This window comes from Aplidium turbinatum, chromosome 15 (assembly GCF_918807975.1).
Source record: "Aplidium turbinatum chromosome 15, kaAplTurb1.1, whole genome shotgun sequence".
In the NCBI taxonomy this organism is placed as follows: Eukaryota; Metazoa; Chordata; class Ascidiacea; order Aplousobranchia; family Polyclinidae; genus Aplidium; species Aplidium turbinatum.
The window spans coordinates 15,687,722-15,710,227 of record NC_137486.1 but is presented as its reverse complement, the minus strand read 5'-3'; the positions used below and the strand labels follow the sequence as shown (position 1 = coordinate 15,710,227).

At 36.0% G+C, this 22,506-nt stretch overlaps 4 protein-coding genes across 4 annotated transcripts in view; 3 read left to right on the top strand and 1 right to left on the bottom strand.

Annotated features, from left to right (window-relative positions):
• The window catches only part of LOC145784149 (AP-1 complex subunit beta-1-like), a 71,449-nt gene that overhangs the window by 13,161 nt on the left and 35,782 nt on the right, over window positions 1-22,506 (bottom strand). The gene's annotated exons all lie outside the window — the stretch shown is intronic.
• LOC145784150 (uncharacterized) lies at window positions 1,163-4,922 on the top strand. Its single transcript, XM_082595908.1, has 9 exons — window positions 1,163-1,465; window positions 1,744-1,886; window positions 2,098-2,269; window positions 2,431-2,880; window positions 3,041-3,220; window positions 3,405-3,436; window positions 3,555-3,719; window positions 4,008-4,197; window positions 4,591-4,922. The coding sequence occupies exons 1-9, from the start codon at window positions 1,387-1,389 to the stop codon at window positions 4,677-4,679; spliced, it is 1,500 nt and encodes a 499-aa protein (XP_082452034.1). The 5' UTR covers window positions 1,163-1,386; the 3' UTR covers window positions 4,680-4,922.
• On the top strand, window positions 6,204-10,941 carry LOC145784151 (uncharacterized). The gene is made up of 9 exons (XM_082595909.1): window positions 6,204-6,296; window positions 7,057-7,202; window positions 7,340-7,511; window positions 7,654-7,971; window positions 8,126-8,311; window positions 8,684-8,715; window positions 8,959-9,117; window positions 9,564-9,786; window positions 10,458-10,941. Exons 1-9 carry the CDS (start codon window positions 6,224-6,226, stop codon window positions 10,535-10,537), a joined length of 1,389 nt encoding a protein of 462 aa, XP_082452035.1. The 5' UTR covers window positions 6,204-6,223; the 3' UTR covers window positions 10,538-10,941.
• On the top strand, window positions 15,728-20,059 carry LOC145784152 (uncharacterized). The gene is made up of 9 exons (XM_082595910.1): window positions 15,728-15,849; window positions 16,180-16,331; window positions 16,826-17,006; window positions 17,322-17,494; window positions 17,708-17,873; window positions 18,025-18,056; window positions 18,250-18,351; window positions 18,711-18,921; window positions 19,444-20,059. The coding sequence occupies exons 1-9, from the start codon at window positions 15,786-15,788 to the stop codon at window positions 19,527-19,529; spliced, it is 1,167 nt and encodes a 388-aa protein (XP_082452036.1). The 5' UTR covers window positions 15,728-15,785; the 3' UTR covers window positions 19,530-20,059.

The window sequence follows — 22,506 nt, the reverse complement described above, 5'->3', positions numbered from 1 at the left end:
CACTTGCTCCGAATATGCAATCGATCAATCAAAATATGCCAATAAATATGTTTCAATCTTGTGAGTCGTGAGAGCCTAGCACAGGAAATCCTGTGTGGAGCGAGAAATTCCCTCATTTTTACAAAGTAAATGGCGTGGTACGTTGATTAAAATATGACGATGCAACTTAATTTTAAATTTTGCTAAAAAAACTCAATATAAATAGAGAGAAAGCTACAATTTCTGACAGAATAAGAGTTAACTTGATATTTGACAATGTATACTGCAGTGTAAATTGTACTTTGTCAACTGAAAGGAATTATTGCAGGTCGCAAAAATCATTGCAATTCATTGAAAACTAACTAGAACAACGAGGCTATAGTTAAGCAAAAATATTTTATTCATTTCTCAGTACGAAGAAAAAAATAGGTGTATGTGGTCAGAGATTCGTCAATAGCAAAAATATACAACATGCTGAAGTACTTCGTGGTTTCGTGTGATCTATTTTAACAAGCGCATTTCTCACGAAAGGAAAGTAAAAATACAGTATATTCACTGCATGGACATAATATGGTGTTCCACAAGGCGGTGCCGGGTGACGATCATTAAAATTACATTTCTAAAAAGTATATAAGTCTTGTATGGAATACGATCGCGCTAAACACGAAATTTCGATAACTTTTTCGAAAGAACTGACCGATGAACAAGGTTAACTCGACTAAGAAATGTGAGTTGTGCGGTTACTTTGACAAACATTAATCGATTTTTCGTATTTTTGCTTGTACTGTACTTGCACAAAGTACGAGCAAACATACCTACAACCCGCAGCAATACCTTTATCTTTATTCTAAAATAATTACTTCCATCTCAACGCCATATTCCGACACAGGTGTTACTGCCTTTCATGTCAACCCGAAGAAAATTCTATGGCATTACCTTTTTCGTGACGTCATTGAGGTTAGACATAGCCATCACGACGAAAATGGTATTATTTCTACATTTCGCTTCAGACGACGATCGCCTGAAGCCAAAACTATCGCTGGAAATGTTTTTAAAAATATCTGAAATAAAACTCCAAATATATTTTCTAAATATAAGGAATGAAATAACTCGCTACAGCTAATATCGGCATTGATAGTTTTCCAATATAAGCGCACGGTCAATGGGTTAAAATCAACAGATATGATTGTGGAGCTGATGAGAGTTGCATGTTGGTAATCTGTTGTTAAGCCTTTACATTTAATCAAGGAAAAAGCTAAGTAGCACATAATAGTTTTGCTTCTACTCTCGTGTCAATGCTTTGTGTGGCGCATATTTTCTGGCAAGTGTTTTCAGAAAAAACATTGTAATTATTGTGTTGCAGAAGTAAGCTGTACCTATTCTGTGTGATACACAAAGTTAGTAAAAATGACGTCTGCATTGATTTATTTCATTAGACTTCTGATTGCTGTCCTTATCTTGGAGCTCACAAATGCTAACAATGCTGGTAAGTATAAAATAAAAACTGTTGAAAAATTAACTTTAAAACCCCATTTCCAACGCCAGAGAGCTTTCTTCATTTTGCTTCAAAGAAGCCTGGTCTTCATCTGAAACATCAGAGGTCACCAGTTGTCTGCATTGTCTGCAGCGATTCCTACATTTCTTTCCATCGCTGGCATCTTCAATTTTTAAGTTCCTCTTGTCAGATCTTCCTTCACAGTGTCTTCCCATGCTTTCTTTGCTCAGAGAGCAGCAACGCCATGTTAACGTTAACATTGATTGCAGGAACGGAATGCACGAGATCGGTATGCGAGCAGGAAAGGGGATACATAGAATATCGGAGAGGAAGCATAGGAAGATGGAAGATAAGAACTCCGGATAACAGGGACACTACCTTCGTGCTTTTGATAACAGCCGAAGGAGGGCCTGTAAGTTGTGAATTGTATTTCTATAATTGGCTTAGAAATAACAACGTTTAAAAAACGCATCAATTTGTTCATGACATAACCCTTTCAAAAATAGGCCACAATAAACCACTTGCAACAAGTGGCTGAAGTACACTTAGCACCTTATTATACTGAAGCTGTGGTTATAAAATTGTTGTTCTTTCTTAAGAGTAACACCTTGCTTCATCATTAGGCCACAAACACTTTTCTTCCATGGTTGCGGGTGACCCAGCACAAGTACAGATATGATGACCAGCATGACATCCGTAAAGGTGGAAAGAGGTTGCTGGTACTCGAGGATACGCATCAAGTAACAATATCACTGCATCGTTATGACCTGTCCCAATTTCGAGTTGATTACTACGGTAAGACTTAGTGGAGAAAATAGCTAATAAAATCAAAACTAAAAGGTATCAGCCAAAAAGATGTTAATGTACTGTTTCTACATGCAGAGAACACCGCGATAAAGTTCCGAAAATAACAAATTTTATAATAAAATTTGTAACCATTCTTTTTTTCTGTTCAGTTGGATGCAAGATTGTCGAGGGAAGCGACACAAAAATAGTGAAAAAGTCCTTGTATCAAACCGAAGAACCTCCAACAGTTACCCCACCTCTACAACCATACCCTCATCCTAGAATCGCGCCAAGACACAACTTCTTTCCATACAACCAGTTTTCTGGCATCCCGCAAAATGTTCACGTACCACTGTCAGTGCGTTCACGTACTACAGGGGTTAATAGACACCCCGCATACGCTCCATTAACGCCCACTAACCCCGAACCCACTTGCTGGATAATAATTCCCTCCATAACGGAACAGCTTGAAAGAACCGCTGAAGATATCTACTACATCAACCACGGATATTACCGTCCAATAAGAACGAGGCATGTTGACGTCAAGCGAACGTACGTAACATTCCAGAATATGACGATGACCAATGAGACGACACTATACGCCACAGATATGACGACAGGTAATGTCTGTTGTGACTGAGACATAATTTTTCATACAGGATTGGTTGATGCTGAACTTTTTTTTTTCGGCTAAAGATGCAACTAATTTGTAACACACGTTTACAAATTACTTGAAATTCACAAACATGTGTTTGCTATATTTATGCATTATCTTTACAGGGTCATCTGTAATGAGCTCGACCGGTAACGACATGCTTTTAATAGCAATGTTAAACAAAAAGGAACAGAGTTCAATAAGCTACAAATCAGATCAATCGATCTCGTCGCTCATTCTCTTGGATTTAAAGTGTAGGCACCAACGAGACTGTGATCAAGCTGCGTTTACGGCTGAAACTAAAGGTAAAAGAATAAAATCTTCTGATCACATCGTCGTTCAATTTTTACTGAAGTCATACGCAACAGAAACAATTATTTGTCTTCAGAGATCTCGATTTGTCGGATGTGGCCGCAATTAGGCTGACAACGTACATTGTACATAGATTTTTAAATGATCAACTGTTAAATTTGACTTTTTGCATTTCAGCTCTTCAACAAAGCGACGTCGAATGCGTTGAGGTGAGTACACACTTTAAAGAAATTTCAAAATAGGTTTAAATTAAAAATAGTGTGATTGTGTGACCAAACTGAATGAAATTTCAGAACTAACATTAAAGTTGGAACATAAATTTTGCAGAGAGAAGAAAAATGTCGATTCAATATCGGAACGAAAGACTACAATTGCACTCCTCCTCTCATTCCTCCTTCCCTGTTTGCCCACTTCTTCGATATCACCGAAAGCGACTTGGGGAGCTCAAACTGCACAGCCTTTAACACGTTTTATAAAAGCATTTTGGGCACGGTAAGCATACGGGTCAAAGCACCCCATAACGTACGGAAAAATCGTGTCAATAATTCGAGCATGCCTATTGCCTAGTCCAACCACGCCAATGTAGCCATCGGTCAGCAATACAGCAATCACCGATATCACCGTAGTTGAAATTAAAAATCTGCTTCACTAGAGATTTGTTGTTGAGTTAATTTATCTTTTAAAGACACTTTATGGTTGGTTTACTCGGACGAGAAAGCTAGAAATCTCTACTGTCATTAAACCGATGCAGTCAATCAATAGCTTGCTTTATTTTAACAGGTGGATTCCATTGGCACAGAAGAAAGCAATGATACTTTCACTGAAGATGAAGAAGGTAGTGGAAGCGGAGATCAAAACAACATCGAAGTTGAAAGGAGAATCTTTAACCCGGAACAACAAAAAAGAATTCAGAAAAAGCTGCTAAAATGCAACGACTACCCAGGCTATTGCAGCAAATCTTGTGGAAAATGTAAGACCAGAAACTGTGGCTAAAAATACAGCAAACGTTTTGTAAACCCGAATGCAGAAGCTGGCTGTTTCACAACTGTAAATGTCAAGATTCGCAATTATTTCAAAACTAAAAAGTCCTTTATAAATATTTTTTAATGAAATTAAATTCTATTTTGAGTGGAATAAAATAATATGGTACCGGTACTTCAGATAATTCAAACATGTTTGCAACCTATAATATTTGAAAGTCGTGACAGTTTCATGCTCTCACGCCAAAACGTTCTTTTCTGCCAAAGCATTTTTCATATACGCAAACACATTTAATTAGACAAATAAAACGTCTATGGTTAAAAAAATATCACCTCTCTACCAAAATTGTATCACAATATTAATTAATTCTATTTTTTTGCAGTCAGAAGAAAGGGATGCAGCAAAATATGCTACCTGTTTAAGGTGCGATTGAACATATGTTCTTTCTTTTTCCCTTCAATATTTGCTTGACAATAACGGAAAAAACAACGAACGAATCCATTACCAAGGCAAGAGAAGGCCAAGCGCAAGCCAAGTGGGGCCCAAACCAACTCAAGATACACCAAGTGTTTTTCTTCAGATACATTTCTTGCTAAAATTGTTGTGTGTTATTTATCGACTATGTTATTTGTGTTTTTGTAATACAGAAACAGAATACAAGACGCTGTTATTTGTAGTATTCTAACAAATTGAAATAAAAAAGTGTTGTTTGTACACCGGATGCAATTGTCGCGAAACGACCGATCACGGTTCGAAGCAACCAAAAAGAGCGTTCAACAGGTTGGTCAGAGACAAAGGAAGCTTTCTATGAATATTGTTAATCGAATAAAATTCAACACAGTGTGTCGACGTTCTAGAAAGCATAAAATAAAGGCAAGGAAAACCAATAAGATTGTTAGTATCAAAGTTTTTAGCCTTTTGTAAGACAACGACCGTCAACCTATAGCATTTATACAAGCAAAGAGTTTACCAACAAACGAAAGCTATCTAAGAAACAAAACTTATCCATTGTACATTATTGCCATATCAGTAACCATCAATTTAAACTCAAAAAACACACTTAACTCAAGTTTTCTAAGAATATTGCAAGTTAAAATTAACACTTTATCGAGAGTATATTAAACAGACAGTGAGAATGTTATGGTGAGTTGGACATAGCGGAAAATTGATTTAGTTGACATAAACAAAAAAGCAAAAATCAAGTGTGTAAAAAAAAATCACCATTACTCAACGCATGCGTCAATTTTAAATAGCATTATTTACCACATCAAGTTTATTTCAAACTAACTCGCCTGATGGTATTTTAGATAAAAGCTGATTTTTATTGAAAAAAGTAAACAAAAAATGTAGAAGCCGTTTTCTCTATTACATAGTTCTCATACAGCTATCTGCAGGATTTATAAGTACAAACAATTTGATTTTGAAGTCGATGCAGAATGTAAATATCAAATCAGAGTTATGTTGGCGCTTTTAACATAACGGCTAGCGCCGTTCGATTTAAATAAATATCTCGGGTGGTTTGTCACCTTATAATAAACAAACGAAGGCGGGTTTTATTTTCATCCAAAACGAAACCTTAAAATGGGCGATTCAAACGGTGAATAAAAAAGAAACGAAAAAATCATGTAGCAGTTTAAAAAATCTCGCGAATGCGACAATTAATCTTCGAGCGATGTGATACACTCTTACCGCCTGGGGGAAAAGATGCGACGGGCTTCATATCGCAATAGACGAAAGTATGAAAATATCACATCAACTCATCAGTATAACCAGAAATGCTAACGCAAGGCAAAGGAATTCTTCGAAGTGACAAATAATAATTATGTAAATCCTGTTCGTGGTTCGAAAACATTGTTTAAGTTGCAAAAAAGAGCAAGGGAAAAGCACCGATTTCAAGCATTTGTCAAACGTCGTGCAGTCGTCAGCATCACCGTCTGAAATAATACGAGGTTTTGCAGACCATATCATAAACCACTGAATTTGTATTTGAAGGAAGTAGCATTCACAGTAGAAGAATGACTGCTTGCAAATTGTTAAAGGTCGTTATAATTGTGATATTGTTTGAACTTGGACGTTCACAGAATCAAGGTAATATATGTTGCATTGCTGCTGCATCAAAACCGAGGGCAGAATGAAACTGAGTTATTACGAAGAGCAGCAAATAACTGTAATTTTGAAACTGTGTTGATCACAATGTTACAACTCAACTTTGTAACAGGGTTTAAAACGTATTTAGATGGTTATGTCGAAGTGCATCAATACAATCATTATTTGATAGGAAAAAATACGTAGTTAAGTGAATAATTCTGGTTTGGCGATTTTAAGATGCCAGCTGCTTTGTGATTGCAATGTAAGATGCTGCTTGCGTAGTTGTACAAAGTCGCAAAGATAAGCACATCAAACCAGTTTCTTCTGTCGTAGAAATGCCAGATTTTAACATACTTGAGTTATTGAAAGTTGTTGAACAAGATCTACTACTTCATAAATAAAAATAAATGCGAAACGCATTTTCAGACAAACACCGGTTATTATTTATATATATACAGTTTTATGAACAATTCATTACAGACTACGGAACACCAATGATTTCAAACATACTTTCACTCATGGTGAATTCTGTAAACAGTTTGATGGGTGTGTGCAAAAATCTGCTTTAATTTATAAAATTAATAAGTTAGAAAAAACAGGTGATTTGCGTTTTTAACATATATATTTTTACATTAAAAAGGTGTGCGCAGTGTAAGATACGTGGCAGAATTCCAATCACAGCTGTGAAGATATTAAGCTTGAACATTTAAAAAAATCTGTCATCTCGCTGGCTCGGTTAACCAAATCTATCTCTTCACAGAACAGCAATGCACCGCTCGACAATGCGCACAAACGCGAGGCTACATCAATTACTCATCTGAAAACCTCCGTTCCAATACAGCGTGGACAATTACACACCCTCAAGGACAATTTACAACTTTCGTACTGCACATTAAAGACGTGAAGGTAATTTAATGTGTCTTTTAGGCTGTCCAAGCAAACCTCGTGACATTAAACCTAAAAGGCTAGCTACAGGTATGGTTGATGTATCACTGCATAGACGTGTACACTGACACTCATAACATGAGCATTTTGGCATTCAGATCCAAAAAGGGGCATTCGCTTGGCTTCTAATAAGAGAAAATCGGTACGCATTCGTGAAGCAGCACAATATCCGAAAAACAGACGATCAAGTTTTAATATTTGCCAATACCAATGCCGTGTCAATATCCTTGGCCAGGATTAGAGGCACCAAATTTCGGCTCGATTTCTACGGTAAGATATATGTGTCTTTGAAGACTGTTTTTATAATTTTTATTCTTTTTAACCCTTTCCCTTGCTATAATTACACAAGCCATTATGCCATTGAAGATTATTTTTTGAGCCTTCATTACAGTTTATTTTTACATCATTACAGTTGGCTGCACTGTTGAAGAAGGAAGTGATATCTCTATCGAAAAAGACAACTATCAAATCCAGCCAACCTTCAATCCATACTCTTCCTTCTTCCAACCGCCACCACCTACACCCCAGACATGTTGGTTCGTCATTCCGACAATAGAAGAGGTTCAGGAAATTCAAATACCAAGATATCAAAACTATCCATACTACAACTACTTTTATCGGGTTCCACTTGTACAAAGGAGGTTCATTGACATCCAGCAAACTTATATGACAATGCAAAACGTTAACTTAATAGGCGCATCGGCGGTCAATGTCATCAATATCATTTCAGGTAAGAAAACCAATATTATCAGCTGTTGCTGCTGCTGGAAAGAAACTTTGAAGCTAGACATCAAATGATATTTTCTACCATGCAAACAAAGATTGTCATTATATTATTATATTGTCATTACTTTATGTTGCAAATCAGTATTTCGATGCTGCAGGCGAGATTATAATGGAAGCTTCTGAAAACGAAGAATTTCTAGCTGGATCTCTGGACAGAAGCAACAGAACAGCCATCTATACCAGAAATAGTCCAGCACGCAGGAAAGACACCATTATCCTCATTGACCTGCAGTGTTCCAGCAGAGATTACTGTGCAGAAGCAACCTTCCAATACAGAGCTTACGGTAAATAGTGAAAAAAAGTCTGCTGTATATCATAGTGTGCAATACACTAAAAAAAAACGTCAATACCTTACAAAAAATACTCTTTTAGCAAACTCAATGCAAAGTTAAAGAACTTTGTAAAATATAAGAAAGAAATATTATTTTTTGGCTACCATACTTGCATGTAGTAGGAATAATATTCTTAGCTGTTGGCATAGTCAGCTTGTCATTCTTGATCTGACAAAACTTTCCCTTGTTGCATCGTTTCAACGTATAACGATAGTGATACGAGAGTAAAATGAGATACCTAGACAGCAATGACATTTTCTGTATACGTTTTTTCCATATTTGCGTAACAAACTGACGTCATCTTTTTTGCATTTATATGTGCAGCATTTCTACAAAACGACTTGGATTGTATCGAGGTAAGTTACGTAAGAACTGATTCAAGACACATGCTGCAATTGTGCAATTAAACTCATTAGTCATAACAATCTTTTCCTCTTCCATTGTTTGAACATCCTCCATGCAGAACGTTAACAGATCATTTGCTAATTATACAAAACTTGTAACTGAGAGAAAGCAATATTTAAGTTGCCTAAAGTTCGGAATGATCAAACACAAGGCTTCCCGTTAAGTGAATTGTTGAAAAAGCCGTATTTATACAGGAAGAAAGAAAATGTCTTTTTAACATTGGAAACACTGACTACAACTGCACAGCAAAAGTTCCGATTCCTGAACTGGCACTGCTCGATTCGACGAGCCAAGATTTGCAAACAACGAGCTGTCCCGCATTCAACATTATTTCGGAAAGCATCATCAATACGGTTAGATTGTTTACGGTCATGTTTTGTTACCATCAAACGTTGCAAAGTTGCCAAATTACCGTATGTATTGTAGTTACCGTTGAAAATTCGCCAACCTGTGTGTTACAGTTGCTGTTTAAAATTTGACGATGAAATCTATTTTTAAGTTTTAAAACTATTGGTCAGAAAATGGAAAAACATCAACAATTCAAAATTAAATTTTTCTTGTCTTTTTCACTTGCACTAATGAAACCAAGTTATAGTTTTGTTAAAGTTTCTGGTTTAATAACAAAGCTTTTAAACCAATCCTCTGTGGTGTTACTGCAGGTAGTTAAAATGGCACAGCGAGTCATTTGGAATGAAAAAAGTCTTGTTCTACAAAAAGCCAACAACACACCCAAGAATTTAGTTTTCATGGTGTGACTGTGAGGTTGATGAATAACAAATTTGACTGATAATTTTGACAGTTTCCTGAACACGAGGACTTCGACACATTAGAAGAGCCAGATATCGATTCTCTTCCTCAAACGGATGTTAGTTCAAGAATCCATCTATCAGGGAGTACTTCTGCGCGGGGAGGTGTCATATACAAGGTTACAAAACCAAAACAAAGCAAATGGAAGAAGAAACTGCGCAAATGCAACGATTATGCAGCGTACTGTTCAACCAAGAGATGCAACAGAAAACGATGTAAATACTATGTAATACTACAAGCTTATAAACCTTGCGGTACTGATTTTGAAAATAGACGGTAATTAGTCATCTCTAATTGCATTTGAAATTGTCTGTGCTCTGCTTCAACGACTTAATCTCAGAATTTTAAAGAGACCAATTGGACACAATATTATTTTCAAAAAACTATCGTTTTTCATCGTTTCAAAGTAGTCAGATCAAACGTTTTCTGGCTAAAAACTAAACATTTGGCCATATCTTATACTTTGTTTGCTAATTTGCAAGCAAAGTCATTATTACCGAAAAGGTTGTTTTGATGATATGCGCTCTCAAGCAGTGCAGCAAGAAAACGTTGCCTAGTCCATGTAGTTAGGCAGCGTAGAAACGATGTAGAAAAGACAGTTTTGTTGGTTGGGCATGTCCAGTAAAAAAAAAATTATCACGAAGATTTTGCTGCCATAATCGTGGCTACATTAGCCTTTAGAAAAAACAATACTAAGAAAATTTGCTTCTAATTCATAAGTGGCACTTGTTGTTGGTATAATCAATTCAACTTTACAGAATCTATCACCTTTCATGCTGTGGCAATCATGTTAATATAACAAAGATTGGCGCTGTGCATTGTGCAAAGTAACACATAAAAAATATACTATTAGTAATCTAATGGACACATTTCTTTTATTTTGCAGTTAGACGCAAAGGATGCAGCAAAATTTGCTTTTTTATCAAGCAGGTGCTTAGCCTGTGTTCACTGACACAATACTTTTAATGTTACTAACCTAACAACCCAGAGAAGCAAGCCCCAGAAAGTTGAAGAACAAATCAAAGAAAACACTGGATTGCTTTGGAAATCTCTGAAAATCTCTGAACTCTTAGAGAGTAATACTAGAACGCTTATTTGACTTGTCGTTATGATGATGTCACAACTGTCGCATTCTGTATATATGAAGTCGTCCGTCTAGTTTGAAATTTTATCAGCACGGCAAGTCGAAAATCTTTGAATTGCAAGTGACACTGTTATATTATTTGAAATATTCAGTAAAATTCAAAAATCGTGTAAAGTTCACCAAGGCACACTAACAATGGTGATATATAATTGTGTACTTAATAGCACTTACCTATACCACGCAATTTTTGTTTTTGTATCTTGAATAAAAACCATTTTGAGCTGTTGATAGTTAATGAGCATAATTGATTTGCCACCTCGTGAGTGGAAACCGGTTAGGTAAGCAAGGATTAAGATTTCTGCATATGCTAATCAAGTTTTTTCATAATGATGAAGTTTTTCATGAGTATAGAGTAGTAAATGTGGTATATGTAGTAGCTGGTAGCTAGAACAGTTTTCCAAGTGAAAGCTTAACGCGCTGGCAAGCATTAAAATTCAACAAGCCTTACATATTGTGAAGATACACGTGATTGGACAAGACAAGTCATTGTCTTTGAACAAACTATTTTCACTGCAACGTTTTTCGGATTTTTTGTTGTTGTATCCAGGCTTACGCCCGGTGATTGAAGATTTAGATTAAGTGGGCGGCAAGGCAAGGAAGACAATCTTCGTGACCACCTTCAGGCAATAACCTTTAAGTGTCTTGCCAAAAACACAGCCGCATGCTCTTGAGCAGTGTCGAACCGGCGTCCTTTCGAATTTCGTTCAGGGCCTTCACCACTCGGCAATGCAGCCGACATTTTTCGCATTGATGTGTGTAATTAAAAAGCGCTGCACTCATCGCAAATATGCGTAAGCATCAACGCTAAACAAGCTTCAAAAGCACGTGGAGTTTCTGCCGTATTGAGGTGCAAAACATCACGATTAATACGCAGTGGAAAAAATACAGGTGGTTATATTGTTATGGAATACAATCATAGTATGAGACTTTAAGTAAAAGTAGTAGTAGGGAGTATTCAAACAGGTTTCATTCCGAAAACCTTAATAATGGTGTGTGAATGAACATGGATGTAACAAGGTCATTCGTTTCTCAAGGAACAAAGCTGGGGCTTCAGAAAAGCAACAAAACTGGCTATTTTCAAAACTATTTCGCTATGCTGAAATGTCATGCACGAAGAATGCTTATGCGAAAAAAAACTACTGACAACAAAAAAACAATACAGAAGTAACGTTAAAAATAGTTTGAAATTGTATCAGGTAAAATATGCTTCAAGACGCCTGCAAAGTTGAGCCTAAGGGCGAAAACTGCAAAAAGATTGAAGCACAGCCACACGGCATGATGCAGCACTATCTTCATTTGAGAAATATCGACAAGCGAATATAAAAATTTTAATTTTCGAGTAGCAGTCCATATTTACACAAAGCCTTTGAAACATTACGAAAATTATACGTTGTCGCTTTTTAAACTTCAAAGTTATATGAAATAGAATTAAAGACAAAATTTTAAACAATGTGGTGTAATTGAAGGTGCGTTTTTTTTAAAAGCAGTTGTAAGTAATAATTATCGACATAACTTATTGAAAAGCTGTTGTATAACAACAAGGTACTGCACATAACAATTTTATCGAAAAGTTGCTGATAATAATGAATGAAATACCCAAATAGAAAAAAAGCTAAGACAAAGATAAAAGTCACAACTTGGAAAGAAAAGGCCATAACTGTAGTTAAACTACAAAGACATTAATTAAACCACAAAATAAAAGAGTGCGTGATGCCGTGATGGGTCACACTCACACCATGACGCAGCAAAAATGTAGGATCCTAACCCAGGTCGGAAAGAATGGTCTTTTTATATTGATTCAACATCTGCTGATGTCGAATCAATACAAAAAGTACTAGGTTTTGTAGCTAGAAAACGTAAATCGATAACCTGAAGCTATAGATGTCGTTAACGTGCCCGAGTGGTGAGAGCACAACCACGACGCTCCAATGATCATCAGTTCGAAACTGATGATGAACACGAAGCTGTGCATTGGGAACACACTTAAAGCCATACTCAAATATGAGGGCATTTTTTGGATTCTTATACCTTGTCATTTGAAGCAAATCTTGAACCATCAAGCATAACAAGCCTTAAAACGACAAAAAAACTGAAAAGAAAGTGAAAAAAGGAAGCAAGATCTGACTTTCGTTAATATTTAACTCTGCAGAGACATCTAGTGAGTCTTAAGTAACCAGGTTTACAAGAAAGTATGGCGGTCACATTCTTCTATTCTAGTCACACTAATAACAAAGCCAGACAAAGTAAAGTGTTGGTTGTCGCTAATAAGCGGTTCTTGCGTGCCCTTCCCTTAAATACCAGTAACATGACAGAAGTCTTTGTAAAACAAAGTCCCAATTAAGAATTTCCGATAAAAGATACATGACCTTGTTTCAGATGGAAAGTAACAGAAGATATTCTGGTCCCTGCATTCTCACACAATTGTCATTAGCACCTTCTTACAAAGAATGCTAATTGGAGCTTCCGTCCATTTTCCAACTCCGCCACAAAATAAACGAAAAAGTTTTTCGAAAATAAACTTAGAGCACCACACGATCGCGTGAGCAACAAACTTAAAGTTCATTATAACAAAAAGGCAATAACTAATTAACCTAAGGACACAAATGAGGTTCGTAAGGGCAATTGTATTTCAAAGTTTATGAGCGAAAAAGAAGCAACAAGCGTCAATAACTAAAATATAACAATCAAAGTTAATTGAGAGCTATTGCCACGGCTTTGACTAACCTTTGACAAGATTTCTTAATAAGACCGAAGTAAAGCTAAGACTAAATGTTATTGACAAAGTGTAATCAGGTTGATCTATATATAATTCTACAACCAGTGCAGGGAGTAAACATGACTAAATTGGATCTGACGACTTACTTCATTTTCGTATCGTTGTGGATAACGAAATACATCACAAAAAACATGATACCACAAAGATGATAAAAGAACTGCTAAACATTTTTCGCATTTAAGAAAGTTTTCCAGTGTTAAGGCAAGAGGAAAATAATGTGTTCTTGTGAAATATTGGCGAAAGTCCAATGCACAATTAAAATGTTAAGATCAGTTTATAAATGATGTCCAAATTTGAAGAAACGTGAAAAATAATAGAGCAATAAAATGGTGATTATTCAAAGTCACATGACCTTTCGCCATGATGCTGATACTGCGGAATTAAAGCAAATAACGATGAAGTAGAAATAAATAAACTGGTTCTTTTCCTTGATGTTTCGATACGATTTGCTTTCGCACTACACGTGAGGGATGATAAAGTGCAAGAAAAATTAGTTGTCAGTCAGCAAATCAGTTTTTTTTATGTTGCTTTAGCGTCTGCAGACGTTGAAAAATAATGTTGATTTGCTGACTGGATCCGTGTTTTCCAATCACCAAAAAGCGATTACTCAAAGTGAGCTGTCGAAAATTAAAGTTTGAAGATGTTGGTCGAAGAGAAGTTTGAAGATTAATCTTCGAAAAAATTCCTAATCTGAGGAAAACAATTTTTCAATTAATCACTTGTTAATGAAAAAATGTTTAAGATAAATAATCTTAACCCACGAAGTCTATTTCAATTTTTTTTTTCCGTTTTTTTACCTGTCAAAACCCCCTTACAAACAAATCCCCGTAGAAATATTGGGTGTTTCACAACAGCAATTACATAAGAACTAGATAGCTGGATTAATTAAAAGTGGATTAATTAAAGATAGTGAACAAAATCCCTTTAATGCAAATCAGCCAAAAGAAAATGCAACCGCGAAAAAGATCAATGCGCAGAAAACATCACGAATGGCCATAAAAACCTTTAATCCAGGAAATATATTTGTGCAACCTGAGTGAAAACAAGATGTTTTGAAAGTGAATAATAACCTGTTTTAGTTTGATGCCAAGCGATTTATTTTGTTCTTCTTTCTCGCTATATTAGATGAGCTATATCACATGATATTTCACGATTCATGAAATTTCTTAGAAGAAAAGGATGAAAATGAATTAATCAAACATGCAAAATAAAAACTATTCAAATAACTTGCTATCCGCATGTATTTGACAGTGTTGTAAGTGATTCTTTTATCAAGCAATTTCGAGGAATTGCTTTTTTTAAATACTACAGCAGTCAACATTATACTTCAAAATCGAATGTCTAGTCAATATGCGATATGACTGCAACAGCCAAGGAAGTAATTTGAGCCCGGTGGATCAGAGCAACGTGAAATTGCATCAAAATTTGTTTTTTGAAGCACAGAGTTTCAACAGTGGTGGTAGATTTGTAAGTTGAAAGGTCGGTTCATTGTTCACATTTAACGTTTCAATTAATTTAAATCTTTGATTTGCTCAAAATAAACGTACAGAAATATAGGCATCGAAAATGACGCTATATTTAGAGTGATAAAATGGGACATTTCTCTGAGTGCCAGGTCAGTTAGTGTAGAACACCGCTCTCGAGCACAGAAACATTGCTGACAGTGATACCAGAAAAAAATCAATCAAGAAAGAAAATGATGCAAATGCTTGCGTTCGCCGAGATTGGTCTTTTGCGGGTGAATCAACACACAACGAAAAAGGGCCAAAGAATATTAGTAACCACTCAAAACACTTTTTTTTTTTAATTTTCTCGCGATATAAATTAATGGTTTGATGGTTTCGAGATTACGGCAATCTGTTAGTCATCTTTCGCCATCGCCAATGTGGTGAAATTTGTTTTCAAACGCTCACTTTAGCTTTGCAGACAGCGAGAAGAAGTTGTTTGTCAAGAAGTAGCTCAGGTAGAGCGAATGCCACATCATTGTGTGGATGGCGAGAGTAGGAAGGCGACGAAGAACTAAAATTTACTGAAAACAAAAAGTTCTGGAAAAATGTTTCACAGAGTTTTGATTGAATTTCAGCAGAAAAAAAAAACTGTTCAAATATGAAATTCTATAGAAAAACTGTTGTTCGCTTTGTGAAGTTAGTTTCGCAGCGAAACAGTATCTATATAATAATGTGTGTTATGCTAGCTAGAACATTGGTTTCATATTGTTTGCATAAATTATGGTTTCAGGTTTCAACATAGCTAGCAATTACTTTGTTATTATCGACGTTTAATTCAAAGCAGAAATGAAAGTTCAAATTTTCACAAGTTTTGCATTGATGCTGGTGGGAATACCCCAGATATTAGCAGGTACGCACATTTAAACTTCAATGGACAATAAACATTAGACGAAACTGAGTTGTCAAGGATTTTCCGGTCGAGTTTTAATACAGTATTATTATTATTCATTTTCCATGATATTTTCTTAAACAAAGTCAGACAGTTAATGAATAAGTCCAAAACGAAACACCCTCTTTTTACCTTTTGAAAAGTGAAAAGCAACATCAGTGTCACGCCGCATCTTATTAAAAAAGCATTAAAATGGAAAATTAAGATAGTTATCTTTTAAGATTGAAAAACAAGCGTTTCTCCAAAAGAATTTTATGATACACGGTTTTGACTTGGATTTATTCCTCGCAGTTTGTTTGTCCAATTCTGCTTGCAATAAAGAAAGGGATTCTATCGTTCAACACAACTCGGATATCCGGCAAAGCGAAAGAGTTCGCAGACAAGGAAGAGCATGGTACATCAAACCCAGCGACATGCCATTCAACGCTGTTCTTGCTTTCAAGGTGAGTGGTGATTAACGTCCAAAAGCAAGTCTTTTTGATTGAACAATTTATTGTCAGGAAAATCGCTTCCTGTATGTAAAAGGCCTGCATAACTTTGTTTGACGTCATATGCCGTGGGTTGGATTTTGGCTATACACGTATCCGATAACCTTTGAATATTTTAAACTAGCTTTACTTGAAGCACTGTGGGTTAGCACTTCACACAACAGTAAAAAAATTAATAAATTTTTTACGCATTTGTTGCAATCATATTTATTTTTAATACATTCCTAGCCAGTGTGCATTTTTGACACTCCTTCATTTCGGCTACGCTTTAGCGCAGCTTATAATCTCGTGGTCGGGTCTTGTGGTATAAGCAGCAAACGCAAAGATACTAAAGTTTTTTTAAACATAAATCATAACTTTCCCGGGTCAATCTGAATAGTCACGACACAAAATACTTTAATCAATCCTAGCCTAAAGGCAGTTCTAATTGGACTTATATGTTACATCAGAACTTCTCGACCTTTCTTACATCTGTGATGGTGATAACGTATGAAGGCCAAAAGAAATCGATCGAGTATTACTATGGAGATCTCACGGACTTTGAACTTGTGAGGTCAAACGTAGCCAGCATCATCATCTTCGTGCCAGTGACAGCACAGAGCCGCGTAGACTTTATGCTCAAATATTACAGTGAGTTACGTCAACGAAACTGTTCAATAGACTTTAAATATTCTGCAGCGGGATGTTGGGAATATCTGCTCAATGGACAACTTTTGTTAGTGGATGCGTAAAGTAGTTACTTTTGTTAGTGGATGCGTATTGCGTAAAGTAGTTATATTAAATAGATCGTATGCCACGGTGGAGCAAGTAAAATGTGTATCTGGAGTAGACGTCAGACGCAAAAACATCACATCAACATCAGTTGTCCAAATGTGAGACACTTGATGTCAATGTTTTCAACCAAACTTGTTCAAGTAACATTCAACGGTGTTTTTACAATTTTAGCTGGTTGTGAAATGCAAGTCTCCGCAAGTGATCAAATAGTTTCTGCACCATTTCTTTCTATGAGAGAGAAGCCAGCGAAATGTTGGTTCATTCAGCCACGCGACAATGATGACCGAAAGAGAATATATTTCAGCCTCAAAGGTGTATCCCTCGCCGATGGACAAGAACTCACAGTATGTGGAAGTCTATATCAGTGTTATTTTACAAATGGTCGTTTGTAAAATGTTTATTTCTTTATTATGCCATAAGAGCTACGAAGTTCTCTTGCAAAAACTTTACAGCATGCTGCATGCACGATTCCAATTTGAATAAAAACGCTTCTAAGGTAAAACAGAGTAATCAGCAATTTTCGTGCATTTTTTCTCAATACGTTATTTTCATTTTAGATCAGGGATTTACACTCGATGTCAGTAATTGCCCGAGCCAAAAATGGAAAGGCACACGAACTTGTTGCAGCGGAAACACAGGATCACCAAACCATTATGGTTGACCTCACATGCACAAGAAACAATTGTAACAACCAATTGAACTCATTTGTCATCTCTTACTACAGTAAGCATAAGTAGTATTGCTGTCGAAAACAGTGTAAGAATTTAGTATCACGCCCACTGCATACGTAATTGTTTATAAGGTTAATACTTGACATATAGTGTTGATAATGATGATATGAATATCAATTTCACCCAATTTTATATTTTTGCAGCAATGACGGAGGGAGACATCACATGCATTGGAGTAAGTATTTTAACTTTTTTTCAAATTACGCCAATTTTATTCCGGAAGTACGTATTGTTTTAATCAATAAGGAAGATTAACTCTTATCAAGTATCGTGACTTAAAATTGTTAAATTAGCTTGTCTGCACAAATGGCTAGGAAAATTAACAATAATAATGAATTTAAGCTAATAATCAAATAATCTTCTTACAGATACAACGACTGTGCGAAGAAAGAGAAAACGTACAATACCTGCAATGCGACGTTACTTGTCCTGCACTGAATAATATGGTGATGGAGGAATTCGGTTATGAGGTGCGCAAAGTAGTAAAACATGTCAACAGTGATGCCAGACAGAAGTTTAGTTAGCGTCAATATGCAGTTCTTGGACATGTTTGCAGTCATCATCAAATTAATTTAAATTTGATTAATGGAACAATTTAACTTTGTGTAATATCATATGCAAAGCATAGCACAAGTTTAGTAAAAATTTTATTGATTCTGGCATGATTGATTCGCATGTATATAGTATATACTGCATAAACTTTAGAACAAACTATCAAACAATTTTGGTGACATTATAATTATAACTTTTCGCTATGCAGGATTAATATAAGAAAAAACCTCTCTCGGTGTTTTTATAGTTGATAATTATTGTTCCAATCTATTTGCAGGCTGCGGGTACCTTTCTCAGGTCCGGTGAAGTATCAAATGATGACCCAGATGAAAACCTGGTTTCCGGAGTGCAAAAATCCAATAAGACAAACGGAGCAAACCGCAAGAGAAGGCGAAGAGGAAAATGCCCGTTGCCAAAAGAGTTATGCAACTGCAGAAGAGCTGTCAATAAGCATGCATTTTGTGATCCCGACGTGGATTGCTTTGGATGTGAGTAGTGGAATTTTAGAAACCGACAGCGGATTTCGTTGTTGCAATTGACAAGCTTATGTCTTTAAAATGAAGCAAAATGTACGATTGAATAACAACGAAAGTATTAAGCACAGGCATTTTAAGTCACAAGCGTGAAAATGTCCAATAAAAGATAGTAGCTCCGCCCATTATTTAACCTTATTATACGGTTTACCGGTAATAGTTTCATTATGTAACTGATGAATGGGCAAATTACAACTATATTAGAGAGAGTGCAGACTCGACGACCTCCTACGCCTTTTTAGGGCTACGGTCTTTCGCACTCTCTCATTGGATGCACACTGTACGTTTTGTTTCGCATTCAAACAAAAATAAATGACCATCCATCCATAAAAAATATACAGTAATTGTTCATAAACGATTACACCCTTAGAAAGGTAATGGACAAACAACTAACAGAATGTGGTCATCGAACAGTTCAGTGAACTATTAATTTTGCTCGTACTGGATGCATTTTCTAATGCGATTTGTCTTTTTCAGTGGGTCAGTGCACGTTTTCGTGCATCTTCCACAAGCTGACTACATGCATCAGAATCCAGATACTCAACTCCCTGAAGCTTCTGTAGCAACCTGACAAATGATACTTGATAGCTGCTTAATATAAAGACAAGGTGTACAAGTATTTCGATATGCCACGGAGAAGACGAACTTTTTGCTTCAAAAAGAGATTAAAGAACATAAAGCTTTTGAAGTTTATTCATCATAAAATAATTTTGTTACTATTATCATTGCTTTCAGACAGAACCTTGTCATTATGAAAGAAAATTTTAGTTCAGGCGTTACCCTTGTGTCTCTGAATAAAGCAATTTGTGAAACATTTTGCAACGTTGAAAATCATTTGAATATTTAAGTATGGATCTAATTTTGACCACTCTTCGTAAGTTGCTTTTCAGTTTTGTGCCAGTCTGCGCGCTCTCAGCATAATTTTCTAATATGCTCCATTTGAAGAGCGACTCATCCGGCATTGGGCAAGAACCATGCATTTTTTTAATTGTGCTGAAAACACTTTGTTACGTTGTTAACTTTATTTATATATTTTAAATTTTCAGTGTATTGTGATATGTACGTAATTTGTATAAATAAACTTATTTGCAACTTTAAATTGCTTGGTGTAAGCAGCAAAAGAAATAGCTCAGTTTAGCTTTTATTGTCAGTAATAATTTAAGGAAAATAACATTAAAAACACAAAGATAACAAAACTATCAAGATATTTGAAAGCTAATTTGTGTCATAAAGTGAAACAAAAAACAACCTCCTTCCGGGGCAAATACAGGTTCTAAACCAGGGGTGTCAAACTCAAATGCACCCCGGGCCAAAATTAAAAAATCAGTACCAGTCGCGGGCCAGACTAGTTCAATATCTATTGTAAAATATATTTCAAGGAAATTCCGACTTTGCAACAATAGGTGGTTTTGCCAGCGATTTTGAGCATATGGGTTGCACACAGGGCCGGATTTACCAATAGGCTAGGCAGGCTGAAGCCTAGGGCCTCAACGTCAAGGGGCCTCGAAATTCGGTTTCAAAGTTTGTAATTCTTTTAAAAACTTGACAAGTTTAAACCCTACCTAAAGTATATATATGTATCAAGCCTTTCAGAGTAGAAAATTCTATACACAACTAGTTTGACAGACTTTCTAAGCGAAATTAGAAATGAGTTTGACGAGTTTGATCACCAGGCAAAAGCAACCTTGCCGAATATTAACTACAGAACTGTCACTAGGAGACAAAGATATGCACCTGACGCTTTAAGTGAACTCTCTTTGAAAGAAAGGTTTAAAATAAATTTCTTTATCTCTATGCTCGACGCACTTGAAGCCAATTTAAGAAGAAGAGCTAATGTGTACCGTGACATTGCAGAAATGTTACTCTTTCTTGCTAATCTGAAAGCAACTAATGTAGAAATTGTACAAGGCGTATAAAGGAAGCGTATCCGGAAGATGTTGACCCGAAACTTACTGATTTCATTTGTAGCCTACGTGAGACACAAAACCAAGCCTACGTGTAACACAAAACCAAGGGCTTGCCGGTACAGAAGAGCAATCTATTTCCTTGTCTCATGGAGACCTTTATGAAATTATGTGCAAGGAAAAAATTAACACTGCCTTTCCTAATCTGGAAACAATATTAAGACTGTTTCTAAGCTTAATGGTCACTAACTGCTCAGGAGAGAGATCTTTCTCAAGGCTCAAAAGCATCAAAAATAAACTGAGATCGACAATGTTTCAAGAAAGGTTGTCCGCACTGAGCATTTTGTGCATTGAGAGTGACAAACTTAAACAGATAAATTTTGATGAACTTTTGCATGATATTGCTTTGACGAAAGCTAGAGAAAAAATTGGTAGCATAGTCTTACTCTATTTGATGGCTGTAAATATTTCTTATGTCCTCGTAAATAAACTTTACAATTATTGTAACGGTTGTTTGATCAAAGAAATTAAAATTAAAAGCAAAATTGCCTTAACTAAATTTTTATTCTTTTAATTAAAAATTTGCACCCGTGAATGTGGAAAATGAAAAGAACGAAGAGTTTAATGCACTCATATTTTTAATATTAAGCAATGACATGTGATGTTGTTTAGAGAAATTGTGAGCTCAAAAATAGGAAGGGGCCTCACAAATGGAATAGTCTAGGGCCTCTCGTGGTCTAAATCCGGCCCTGGTTGCACATTTACCGAAACATGATTAAAGTTTAAAAAAAGTAAACTCAGGTCAAGTCATATCTAAAGTCAAGATAGGGTTATTAAATAAAGAAAAATATCAGTTGTGTTTCTTGCTTATGGCTTTCAGTAAAGCCTTTTCAAAGCAGCGAAGGAAAACAATATTCAAACTAAAACCGAAAAACACAAACATGCCTCTAAAAAGCAAGGAAAAACTTACACGAAAGTTTACTTTGCGCATTTGTAACGCATACTACTTTAACCCCGATACTTGGCTTTTCATTTTGGATGCAAGTTTATCAACTTTTGGGGTCAAACTCTCAGCTGAAGAAATCCTCATGATCGAAGACAGGTGTTCATCAGTAAGGCGACTCCTGTGTGAATTTCTGTTTATTTTCTTTAAAAATCGCCAGATTTCTTGATTTTGTCAATAAATTCGTCAATATGGCCTACCCAGAATGTCCTTTAATGAAGCATATTGAGAACTTTGGCTCGTGCCAATATGCACTGTGACTGTAGTGTACAGTGCTTATAAACTAAACATTTATTAAGTTTTAATCACGTATAACTTCATTATTGTTTATTTTAGTTATGTAAGTTTATTATTGATTAAAACTTGAAGTTGTTTGTGATGCAGCATATCGGCGGGCCAGATTTAAAAAGAATTTAATACCATCCTGAGGGCCAAAAAATGTTGCATCGCGGGGCGGATTTGGCCCGCGAGCCGGGAGTTTGACACATACGTTCTAAACACTAAATGGTAAAAGAATCCAACTTCAGCTTTGACAACGCAAATGCACGTTATCTGTAACAGTGGCTGCTTCAACAGCAGTACGGTTAACAAATCGAAATCATCCCCAAATATCAAGCTTAATTTCCCGGTCAT